The 12,500-nt window shown below is 47.6% G+C and overlaps 1 protein-coding gene across 5 annotated transcripts in view; it reads left to right on the forward strand.

Moving 5' to 3' along the window:
- The window catches only part of GALNT11 (polypeptide N-acetylgalactosaminyltransferase 11), a 106,057-nt gene extending 96,942 nt beyond the window's left edge, over window positions 1-9,115 (forward strand). For all 5 annotated transcript variants that reach the window (XM_019508129.1, XM_019508127.1, XM_019508128.1 and 2 more), the window contains exons 11-12: window positions 5,928-6,065; window positions 7,928-9,115. In XM_019508129.1, coding sequence (XP_019363674.1) covers window positions 5,928-6,065; window positions 7,928-8,059 — 270 coding nt within the window. In that variant the 3' untranslated portion in view covers window positions 8,060-9,115. The remainder of the gene's footprint in view (window positions 1-5,927; window positions 6,066-7,927) is intronic.
- The last annotated feature ends 3,385 nt before the right edge of the window (window positions 9,116-12,500 follow it).

Below are 12,500 nucleotides of genomic sequence, written 5' to 3' on the forward strand. Positions count from 1 at the left end.
CCCCCCCCCCCCCCCCCCCCCATGGGCTCCCTCTCCCCTGCGCTGCTGCTGCTGTGTGGATAGTGCAAGGCCCTTGCTGTGTGAGTGAGCCCCCAGCCATCTCCCCCTCCCCCCACTACTACCTAAGCACCATGAGCCCCTCCACTGCTGCTGCCTCTGCCATGTGAGCCTACCTCCCACCACTGTGAGCCCCATGCGTACCCTCCCTCCTCCTGCAAGGGCAGTGAGCTAACCAGGCCCTGTCCAGCTGGGCTGCCCTGCTGCGGAGACCCCAGCCGGTGCAACAGAAACAACAGGGAGAATGGGGGTCGGGGGAGCCCATAGGCTGCACATTAACCTTTGCAGGCTGCGTACAGCATGCGGGCGCCAGTTGACAGCCCTGGTCTAGAGCGTTGATGCCTAGTAAATTCACTAGTCGGAGTGCTTGGAATTGCCAACTTTCTTTTCATCGCCTAATAAGCCGTCCTCTCAATTCCTGCTTAAACTTGCGTTCTCTGCTTTTCTCTCAGTTCTTACCCCCTGTCTTCTGTTGCTTGGGGTTTTTTTCCCCCTCTGTCATTCTTCTCTGTTTAATAATAATGATCCAGTGCTTCCTGCTATTTCTCCCTTCTCCCTTCCACTTTAATCTTGCCTTCCTTTCATTCTTATGACAGGGTCTAAACTAAAAAGGTATGTTAGAAAGCACAAGTCCCATGAGGTTGGAACAAATTTTAATGTAATGCCTGCAGTTCCCAAAGGGAGCTGTCACCATATTATTATAATCGGCACTGTGATAATCAGTGAATTACACACCTTTTAATCATGCGATCCAGGTGAGACAATGTCCTGAATAGCATCCCATTCTGAGAGGCTGATTTTAGTTTTCACCGGACAAAAAAAAAGTCAGATGAAATTTAATTTGCCTGACTTCACTGCATTGAATTTGATATTTTATCCTTGCTGAGCATGAAACTCATGCAGGGTTTCAGGGAAATCATACAGCGAGTACTGTGTTATTGTAGCACTGTGAGCTGTATGAAGTCTAACCACTGTGCAGAGAAAGAATCCACTGAAGAGCCTGGAACGCATACTGGCCTTTGTATTTTTAGTCCGATTTCAAGGGGGCTCAATGCCCTGTCATTCACACTGGGAGAAATCTTGGGACACAGCTGTCAATCAATGCAAGTGGCCGAGGAGAGTTGATAGAGTAGTATGCACCAGCATAACTGAGATCACACTCACAACTGAGGGCTGTACCCTGGCATACTTTCCTATTCAAAGTCCAACAAGTGCCAGCAGAAATGCGTGGACCCCATACAAGATTTACAGCCTTCAGTTGCATATTTAGGGGAGTTCTGACTCTCCCGTAATGAATGGTATGTGATACCTAGATTTGTGTGTGCAGTCCTCAGGTTGCAGCTCATAGTTCAGGGTTTTAATTTTTTTCCCCATGCGTCTCAGCTTTGCTGGTTGCCACATGGGACCAAGAAGGATTTTTTCTCCTCTTGGCAAATCTGAACCTGCAGCGTAAAGGTGTGAATGGCTGATTGCTTGGACCTCAACCCAGATGGCTAGCAGAACAGATTCAAGGCACGGTCCAGCCTGAAAGCACCAGCCCAAGCCTGCTTCAGAAAGTAAAATGTTACTCAAGTCCCATGTCACAAGACTCCACTGATTTGCCCCTGTCAAACATTAATGGCGGTCGTTAACACCGTACTTCCTTATTTTAAAACCAAACATGCTCTGTTCTCCTGCACAATAGTTGTGTCTATGGATTGCCTTAGGCGGGAGCTGAGTGAGATATGGTGAAATCTGTGTGAAATTTGTTGTGTTCAAAGACACGGGAAGATCATGGAAGTGAACCTTGGATCCAGCATCTGGGAACCAAGGGCCTAACAGCTGCTGGAAAGTTTCCTGAACCAGTCCTGCTCCTACATGGACTTAATAAAGGTCTTTCCACTTACTTACCACTTTTAGTGATTATAGTTAGATGGTCACTGTGTAGATTTGGATTCTCTCTCCTCAGAGCCATGAAAACTGATTGGAAGCTCTCCTGTTGAGTGATTGAGAGCTGGATTCGCAAAGGGGACTTCCTCCCAAAATACAGACGCTCAAAGCCCAGATAGCTGGACATGCACAGAACTGCTGAAGTCCTGACAGTGCCAAGCTGCTCAGTACCTACCTTACACCTATGTGGGATTTGCAAGCTAATAATTTTTCAGTGGGGCCTGAGCTGGGAGGTGTGCACTCCCAGCCCTACACAAAATACACACAAAATGCATCCTCTAACCCTCTAGAATGGGGCCCACAGGCCAGATCCAGCTTGTTGCATCATGTCATTTGGCCTGTAGGGCTCCCCGTGGCTGCAGAAATTTAGCAGGCATGGGAACAGTGGCCAAACCTGTGGACCCATGGGGTTCTACAAGCCCTCTGCACAGAATCTGGAATCTGATCCCAGCATGCAGGGGGTTAGAAGTGGTGGTGCTGGGGGTCCAGGGTCTGATCCAGTCCACAGGCGGGCTTTGCACCACTCTTCTGGCCCATGGGACCAAAAGTTTGAGCACCACTGCTCAAGAACAATGGTTAGAGCATGGGCTGTGGGGAGACCCAGGTCCCTTGAACAGTTTCAGAGACGTGGGCTCGAGTCCAGCCTCTGAAGGTGCATCCAACTACAGGTTGAGTATGTATGATCAAGTGGGTTTTGGTCCCATCTGTGGAAGCTGTTGCACTTTTCATAGAATGAGTAATAGAGGAGAGAAAGGACTGAGACTTCCATAGCCACAGATGATAGAGTCCTGCTGTCTATAGAAGTTAGGTGTTGCACTACTGAGTCCAAGGGGATGGGCACACCAAGAAAAGGAGGGTGCTGCTACACTATGCAGCACTTGCTCCAGAATAACTCAATGTCAGAAGATTAAGCTGCTGAAGGTCAGGTACCATGGGGTCAGGTCAAGCTTATGAGTTAGTTATGAAGCAATAAGAATGCCTGGTACAATCCCCATCCCCTCTTACCTCGTTGTCACTTGTCGGTGTGCCTGTGCCCCTCATTCATTGGTGAATTAAGTTACCTTCTATGAGACCTTCAGATCTGTCCCAGCACTCTGGGCATCTGAGTTTGCTGCTGGCTCAGGCTGCTCCTTGGAGCTAGTCTTGCCTCTGCACAAGAGCATAGATGTACAGCTCTTGGGATGAGCTGCTTCCTCAGGGTGCTCCTTGCTCAATGGATGGCACATATAGGTGAACAGCTGGTCTGCTTTATGCCTGGATCGTTCCAGTTCACTCCCTGGCTTGACCACAGACTTCCTGCAAAACCTCTGCATTATTCTGCTGCTCTGTAATGCAGATTCCTGTTAGCAACACGCCTTTCCTCCTTCCCTTGTCTCTCATACAAGTTTAGAGTGTTACACTGTTAGGGCAAGCTCTGACTTTGGATTCTGGCTCTTAAGAAGAAACACCTCAAGGCACCCAGCAACTACCACTCAGAGAAAAAAAAATCTACATTGGCTTGCAGGCAGAAAAACTTAGTTTCATGTGGTTTGCAGAGGGCCCATGGCACCTTTATTAGCCCCACAGCACACAGGGCTGGTACAGGACTAATTCAGGTCCTTGGAGTGGTGGATTCTGGCCCCATCCTGGGCGGAGTGAGCAGCTGCACAAATGGAAAGATCAATGGTCACGTCCCAGAATCTCTGAGCAGGGAAGAAACAGGACCGTGCCCTTTCCTAACAAGCCGAAACGTGACCAGGCTCCTCTGCTCTTCTCATAGAGGTTTAACATAAGGAGCTGTGTCTAGCCCAACTGTGCGGTGGAAGGAATTGTAATAACATGCTCCGAGGAGGAAAGTGAAGCTGTATACTGTGTGCAAAAGCACTCAAGCCAACCTGTCAGAGTAGTCTGAGCGAGGACCTGGTAACTGTATGAGACCAGTATCACTTGCAGGGGAGGGAATAGGGGGAAGGGAATGCAATGTTAAGAAAGATATGGCTGAATTGGAGCCCCTCCAGAAGAAAGCAATAAAAATGATCAGAGAGTTGGATAACAGGGCCTGGGAGGAAATGTTGAAAGAACTGGGTTTGTTTAGTCCAGAGAAAAGCCAATGGAAGGGAGGTATGGCACCACTCTTCAAATACATAAAAGGGGGTGGCATAGAGCAAGGTTATAAACTTTTTTTTTTGTCCCTTGGCATCATGCCCAAACAAGAAGTGATGGGTTTACACCTGGAGAGATTCAAGTTAGTTCTTAGGAACAAAAAAGCTTCTTAGCTGTAAGGCTAGTTCAGTGGAGGACACCTTTTTAGACTCAAGGCATCCTCCATAACTGTGGCCCCCTGGTTGGGCATCACTGGGTGAGCTGATTTAGGGAGGCAGTGGCATCTCTGTCACTGGAGATGTATCTAAAAGCAGGTTGGACAAGAATCTGTTGGGAATGCTTTAGGCATAGTTGATAATCCCTTGGGGGCAGGCGGATGGGCTAGCTGACCTTGTGAGATCCCTTCCGGCACAGTTTTCTGTAAGGGTGGAATAAGGGGAAACATACAGAACAAGGAGCAATGGTCTCAAGTTGCAGCGGGGGAATTTCCTTTCACGAGGAGGGTAATAAAGCACCAGAACAGGTCACCAGAGAGCTTGTGGACTTTCCATCCTTGGAGCTTTTTAAGATCCAGATATACAAAGCCTTGTGTGGAATGATTTAATTGGGGATGGTCCCACTTTGAGCAGGGGGTTGGACTAGGTGACCTCCTGAGGTCCCTTCCAACCCTAATTTTCTATGATTCACACTCAAAGCAATTTCAGACTGCCTGAAACTGGACATGTAATCGTAGCATCATGTAACAGCCGACTGCCTACCTTGTCTCCACGGGCAGGGGGGAGCTGTAGTCTTGTGCACTGCTCCCAGCACTGACATGGCAGGGACTTGGGTTTAGGTCCCAGCACTGCCAGAGTGTGTGACCTCCTGTAAGTCACTTCAGCCTAGATCTGGCAAGGTTTTAGGTGCATTCTTCTGTAGGATTGAAATGAGCCTGGTGACTACCAAGAGGACAATTCTTCCTCTGTCTCTCCGGAAACATTACCCTTGGCAGGGCTATCAAACACCTGTGCACTGTCTGGCAGGGAAAGTTTAGCAGGACATAAAGCTTGAATCAATAAGCCAGAACTCCAGGCTTCTGAGGCAGAGAAATCCTGAAAGATTAACTCTTTGCTATTCTGTTTGTCATCAGAGAGCATTTCCTGCCCATGCTAAACAGCTGCAAGCACATCAGGAGAGCAGTAGAACCAGTGAGGGGCTCTAGATGAGCATTTTGAGGACTAGTGAGCAGTGAACCTAGCTGGATTTTATGCTGTCTTTTTTTGGTTCTGTATCATTGTGCTTCCATGGGACTGCTCCCAAGCTTATAGTTAGGCATGTGTTGAAGTGGATGTGGGCCGCAGTCCCCCCGAAATGCCTGTGCTCTAGAATTATCCCGTCTTCCACATCTCTCCTGGCTTTTCACTGTAGATCATACGCCCATGTCCCACTTGGCACCGTTCCTCTGGGCTGTCCCTCCCTGCCTGAGGCATCTTGCTGCAGTAAGGTGAGCTGCTCCCTGGATCAGTGATCTGTGGGGTGGAGAAGACAGTATACTAAATGCATTCAGCCCTGATGTCTGCAAATCTGCAGCAAGTGAAGGCAGGATTTCAGACCTGAATTCAGCCACCTAGGAGGAGCTGTCAGGCTGAGCGGAGCTTCATTTAAAATGCTTAATTTAGAAAAATGCTTGGAAAGTGATATCAGCTGGGTGGGCAGGAAAGTGAAAATTAGCCACAGAGGGGCAGATTGCGTCTCAAGAAAGTATGCCAGCCACAACTTTGCAGGTGGGAAGGACTTAAACTATGCCTGGATGGCACATTTCCCCCTCACCCCTCCTTCCTAAGTATGTCTTGCTGAATGGCTGCCTTTTCTTTTCCCAGATCTGGATGTACAATGAAGATCACGAGCTAATCTTAAATAATCTCCTCTGCTTGGATGTGTCGGAAACTCGCTCCTCAGATCCGCCCCGCCTCATGAAATGCCATGGCTCCGGAGGGTCTCAGCAGTGGACGTTTGGGGTGAGCACTCTGCAGCAGGGGGTTATGTGTGTCTGTGTCTATGGTTGAGGTCCAGGGCTATGCTGACAAACCTTGATCAGGGTGACGTTAGGGGGGCTCCCAGGGACTTGGTTTCAATATCAAATACGGTCAGTTTAGCTTGGCAGTCTGTAGTGGTGCAAGTCACAATGCAGCATGTTTCTTTGGCATCTGAACTGCAAATGCAGACAAGTCATGAGCTGGGCTGTAAATCCCACTGATTCCTTCTCCTTTACACGCATCCGCAGCTGAGTTAATTGTTCTTTACCCAAGGTAGCTTTGTTTTTATCGCTGGAAAGTATTGGGTGTGACTGGAGGGTAGAGACAGATGTCACCTTACATCACATTTCTAGCACCGTAGAATTTCTTATGGAGGCACAGACAGCGAGCAAATGGACATCTCTACAGCGCTGGGGTGCAATAGAGGCAATGTTAAATAGGGCCACTTTATTGTGGTCAGGACATCTGTTTGGTCTATGGCAGGAGAGCGAGCAGCCCAGAGCTGCCTGCACTCTCCAGTTGCCTCGGGCAGGTGCTCTGGGGGCCTGATCCTGTGAACCTTGGGAATTTCCACTAAGGATCAGGGCTCTCAAGCCCGTGGAGCACCTGCTGGTTTCTCCTGGTTGTATAGACATCTCCTAGGGAATCTCAGGGCACCTCTCTGTAAGCAGGAAAATCCAGGGTTCTGCACTTATGGAGACCTACCCTGGGATGTTCACTGATGTGTCTTTGTAAGTGGAAAACACCTGTGCAAATCCTGGCGTGGAGGCAGAGAATCCCCCTGGCACCGTTTCTCCATGCCAGGACCTGCACAGCCCCTTGCCTCCGTGCTGGGACCAGTGCCAAGTCCTATGCCTACCTGTGCTTCACGTGGAGGCATGGGTCAGCATGTAGGCACAGGGTGCTGAAGAATCCTTGGGTCCCTCCCTGACCATGGCCTCTGCATGAGCCATGGGTTGCAGCTAGGAGGCAGGAGGAAGAGGGGAACGTGGTGAATCCCTGGGCAAGGGCACATGTTGCCTGTTGGTACACATCATGCCCCTGCCCAATGTGGGGCAATGGATGATGTGTCTTTTGCCCAGTAAAGTGGAGCTGCTGTGGCAAGATGCGATCCCGCACAACTTGATCTGCTTTGTTTAGTGATGTCAGTTTGTGCCCTGGAGTTCAGTACAGCGTCCAGCCCTCGATGTCTTGCTGTGTTGGCTGCACTGAATCACCTACCTAGGTTTAGGCCTGATCCCCTTATGGGATCTACCTCTTGCCAGAAGCCCATCTTCTCTGATGCCTGAACATTAGGCACTAATGCTGCTGCATCTAGTACATGCACAGGAAAATGCCAGCTGAGCACATGCCTGAGTGTAGAGTGGGGCTTGTTTAATGCCATGTCACTGCTGAGTCTCACGTTTCAGGTGTTCTGCCGGGACAGAAGCTATTCAGGGATCTAAGCTTTGGTCCAGTGCTGTAAGCCAGGTGATAGGATGTGCCATGCCCTTCAGTGTACAGGGGACAACCAGCTTGCAGCTGAGCACACTTTCTTTGCTGTAGGTACAGTGTGCAACTCCCATAGACCTGAGTGACCATCCAAACCACGCATGGCTTTAAAATAGAGTCCAGTCCTGGGGCACCAGTATCATGTAGTTCAGGGGTGGGCCAGATGCGGCCTGCCAGGTCATTCTATATGGCCTGTGGAGCCCCTAAAATATTTAGAAAATTAGTATTTATCTGCCCCTGGCTGCTTGTCATGCAGCCCTTGATGGCTCGTCAAAACTCAGTAAGTGGCCCTTTGCCCAAAATAATTGCCTGCCCCGGATGTAGTTATTGTTGCATTTTTCTCTTCTCTCCAGAAGAACAATCGACTCTACCAGGTCTCCGTGGGGCAGTGCATGAAAGTTGTTGATCCACTGAGCCATAAAGGGTACGTGACCATGGCTATCTGTGATGGCTCCCTTCCTCAGCAATGGCATTTGGAGAGCTGACAAGCCAGCGGCCCAGAGATGCTATTTGCGAAGATGAGTCTATACCTTCAGCTGTTGGTTTCCAAGCGATTCTAGAGGGCTCGCAAGGAGCCCTTGGCTGCTATCCCTGACGCAAACTGGATTGTGTTACATCAGTATTTTGCCCCATAGACCTGTGTGCTTGAGGAGACTCAGATGGACGGCTGAACTGGACTGGCCAGATGCAGCAGCTGTCTGGCTACAGAATCCCAACCCCTGTAGAAGTGCAATTTATCACCAGCTCCGCAGATTAGCCTGGATCCTTGAGCTGTGCTGATGTAAGAGGAAATAATTAGAGCTGTATAATTTGAATTGTGGTAAGATTTTAACTCTGCGGACCTTTGTCATGACTGTGATGGGACAGAAGTTCCCCTTGCACATTTCACATGCAGCAGCATGTCAGTTCACAATGTCCATCTGTTTGAATTATTTCACCTCATCTGGAATATTTTTGATTCTTTTTATCTCCTGAAAATTGCCACTTGTAATATTTAAATTTTAGTTCCTTTAATATGCAGTTCTAGTACGTTTCCCATAGGTACTTTTTGCTGTCAGTTATCATGCAGGATTGAAAACAGGTGATGTCTGTGCTGATAGCTGGGGCTGACCATAAGGTGTTCCTCGAGCCCCTTAATCCTGGAAGCCGCTGAGCCAAGTCCCTTGAGGTTGTCCAGCTTGACCCTGGAAGCTCTGTTGAATTTCTGGCTAAGAGACAGAGCCCACTTTTGCTGTCCTCGGAGCCCTTTTGTTTGGCAGCACATTTAGAACTCGATCTGCACTGCTGAAAGCCTTGAGTGCAGCACATCTGCCAGCAGCAACCCTACAACTCCACGCAGAGAGACAAGAAGTCTGCAAACATGCTCCTAGAAGGTGCAGAGTCTGATATGATAAAACTGAGGAAAGGAAGCTGAGAGTCACCTTGATGTCATCCTTAGTATTGGTGTAGACTCACCCAGACTTACTATTGCAAACGTCATTTCACCGATTCATGACAGCATCTACATTTAAAATAAAGTATTCCAGTTTTTTAATAAAATCGGCATTGCTGTGTGGTCTGTGGTCTTGGGGTTCAAAAGTGTGGACTGCAAGAGATGGATGGAAACCAAGTCTAAGTAACTTGGCCTGTGCCAATTAGGATACCTTTGTCCAAGAGATTGAAACGGGCAGTTTTGGAAAGCTGCTTGAAGGGAGAAGGGAAGAGAGGCACAGAGATATGCTAAGGGACTTGCCCAACGTTACAAAGGGAATCTGTAACAAACACAGACTCCTGAGTTTTGATCAGCACCTTGACTCCAAAACTATCCCTTTTCCTTTCTCCAAGTACCTTCCCCCTCCCTCAACCTGCATCCTCCTTCCCTATTTCCTCTTTATTTTGACCTGTGTTGAGCTAGAGCCCACCACAGTGACACCTCTCCCCTGTCCCATTATTGAAGCATGGCTGGATTAGTATGAAATCTGAGGTGCAACTAATAGATTTCACTGCCATAAGACACCTGCAGATCTTCAATGAAGCAGCAGCCTTCAGGAGAACCTGGGCATCAGAGTGACATTGTCATTATTGAATAGTTATGGTCAGTATTGACCCCGTGCACCACAATGACACCTGCTTATCAGCTTGATGAATACTGTAGTGCCGATTTAATTATCCAGCCAATGGCTATGCCTGGATTTCACTAATGTAAAATAAAATTTCAACTAATTCAAGGCTTGTTCCATCAGTAACTCCCTTCTCTGTGTGTTAGCAGGTAGTGGGTTCAAGTTCCACACTTCCAAGATCATAACTCCTCTTACCTAGATTACAGGTGAACTTGTAAGTTGGCTACTGATAAAAAGAGGCAAGAGACAGGTCTACAGCCAAGCCTGTTATTGCTTGCACCCCAAAACACAAAACCCAACACTCAACCCAGTCCATCTGGCCACTCATGACAGGACAATATAGATTCTTACCTATACTGGCTGGAGACAAGAGGGAGAGAGGGTGGCAAGCAGGCTGGCTATAGGTCATATTGACATTGCTGAGTTCTCCAAATTTCTATCTAGTTTACACCTTTATTCTAATATTCTAATAAATCTGCTCAGATTGGTTTAATTTAAAACCTGTTTAGCTGAAACTTTTGGGATTGGACTGAACCAGTTCTCTTGTGACGTTGGAAAGCGTCAGTTAGTTGGTATTTATGTCCTTGGGAAAGTAGACATAAGAAGAGAGTTTCTTATCTTCTTCCTTCAACAACCATGAAGGTTGTTTGCCACCATCCCGTCAGCTCGTCGCCTCAGCTTAAGATTTTTACTGACAAGGACTGCTTTATTTTTACAACACATCCAAGAAACTTAACCAAAATGCAGGTACTGGAGAACACCAGCATTTAATACATTTGGTTACATCAATCACTACCACTAGCATTTTAAGATAAAGCTGTGATACTGTATGTGGATTATCTAATTCAAGGTGGTCTTTTACAAGTGTCCTTGCAGGTCTTGTGCTCTGTTTAACTGTATTACTGCTTTAGCTGGCTATATTGATGGCTTTCTTTCCTCTGCTGACCAAGCTGGTTGTCACCTCCACAAAGCTTTACTTTGTGGTCACTCAGAAACAGGCTTTGGGGCCCTCTGCTATAGCTACAGCTTGGTATAGGCACCTTGAAAATGCCCAAGACTCCCAAAATGCCCAAAGGAGAAAGTGCCACTGACACAAACGTTAAATGATCACCTTGTTCTCACCGTCTCAGTCTGTGCCACTCTGGTTGACCTTTCATTACCCTACAAAGCCTGATGCACCTTCTTCCACCCTGGAAGTTTGCTGCTTCCCTTTTTTTCCTTTGCTGCCTTCCTACTTCATTTTACTGCCTCCCGTGTCCTGGCTTCCACGAACGTAAAGTTTTTTTTAGAGGCTGGGATCTGTCACATCAGGAATGAGAAATTTCTTCCCTGATGATTTTTTTTCTCATTAGCAACTTCTCTTCTCATTCTTCTCTAATGGGGGGGCCACCTCTCGCTGCCAGGACTTGCCGTCAGCACATTTCAGCACAGGCCACCAGAGAAGTTCTCCCAACGCTGCAGTTCTACTCCGGCAAGCAATTATTGGCATTCAGACAACAACTTGATACACATAATTATAACGTCCAAGTAATTATGGATCCAGGGCTGCTGGTAGGAGAACAGTTCAATTGCGACAATGCGGTCATTTACCAGAGCATCAGGGTGAGCTGAACGAGGAGAGAAGCTGCTAACAGAAGAAAATGATCAGGTAAGAAATTTCTCATTCTGCAGCACAGCTGCTCCCCTCATTCCTCACTAATGGGAAGCAGTGAGCGCTGACTCAGAGGGAGAGGGGAAAGGTGAAGTGGAGTTTTAATTATTACTACAGAAGTATAATTGGCAGAAACAGACATTTCCCTCCTAGTACAGGATCCTTGCAATAAGGACTAATATGGAAATTTGTCTTCCAAAGTGCATATGCCGCTTTGTGAACCTTCCTGAGCTGTAGCAAGTATAAGGGTCTAAGACAGTGGATCTCTAACATGATGCCTTGGCACGCTGGAGTGCCATGAGATACTATGCACGATTCACAAGATAAACCCAGAGATTTCACACTGGAATTGATAGCGTCAAAAGCACGCTTACCTGTTGTGGTCTTCCTGAGATCTCTACAGAAGAAGTGATCTAGTTTTACACAGTCAAAAAAACCAAAACAAAACCTGGGATTTTCCCAGGGGGTGGCTTAAGGCTGACAAGGTTGATAATCACTGGCCTAGGGTGAGAATTGTGCTGGCTTTCTCTGTGTTATCTACACCACACTGTCACCAAATGACCAGCAGATATGAATGTAGACCAACCCCTTTTGCATGGCATCAGGGAAGTGGTTCTGTAGGCTCAGGTTGTATTTTGAGACAAGAATCTGTCAGGCTTTGGCCTGAGTCATTACACCAGCAATACAAAGGGTTTAGACACAAGAGGTCTAATGACCTTTAGACACAACAGGTCATTTAACCTTTGTTAGCCTGTGGATTTTGTGTAACTATTGAAAAAACATATATGGCGTTTGTGAGAAGCTTCTCAGGCTCGAAGGGATCTCAGGTGGTTATCTACTCCAGCCCGGTGCTCAGGCCAGGATCATCCCCGTCTGAACCATTCCAGAGAAGTATTTGTCCAAACTCTCTTTCAGACCTCCCAAGGATATCCATCCACAGCCTCTCTAGGTGCCTGGTCCAATATTTGACCACCCTCTTAATCTCCAGCCTGAATTTCCTTTGAGCAGTGATTTGATTTGCCAGTTCTGCCAACGAGGTGGAGGCCTCTGCATCCTCAATGACTAGTTTCTCTGAAGTCTCCCCCAACAGCTTGTTTCTAAATCTGAGGTATTTGTTCACGACGACTGGTTGCTACTCATAGGTGCAACACGGCTCTCTTGTAGGCGCTGCTTTAG

Source organism: Gavialis gangeticus, unplaced genomic scaffold (genome assembly GCF_001723915.1).
Source record: "Gavialis gangeticus isolate Ggan-Ray unplaced genomic scaffold, GavGan_comp1, whole genome shotgun sequence".
In the NCBI taxonomy this organism is placed as follows: Eukaryota; Metazoa; Chordata; order Crocodylia; family Gavialidae; genus Gavialis; species Gavialis gangeticus.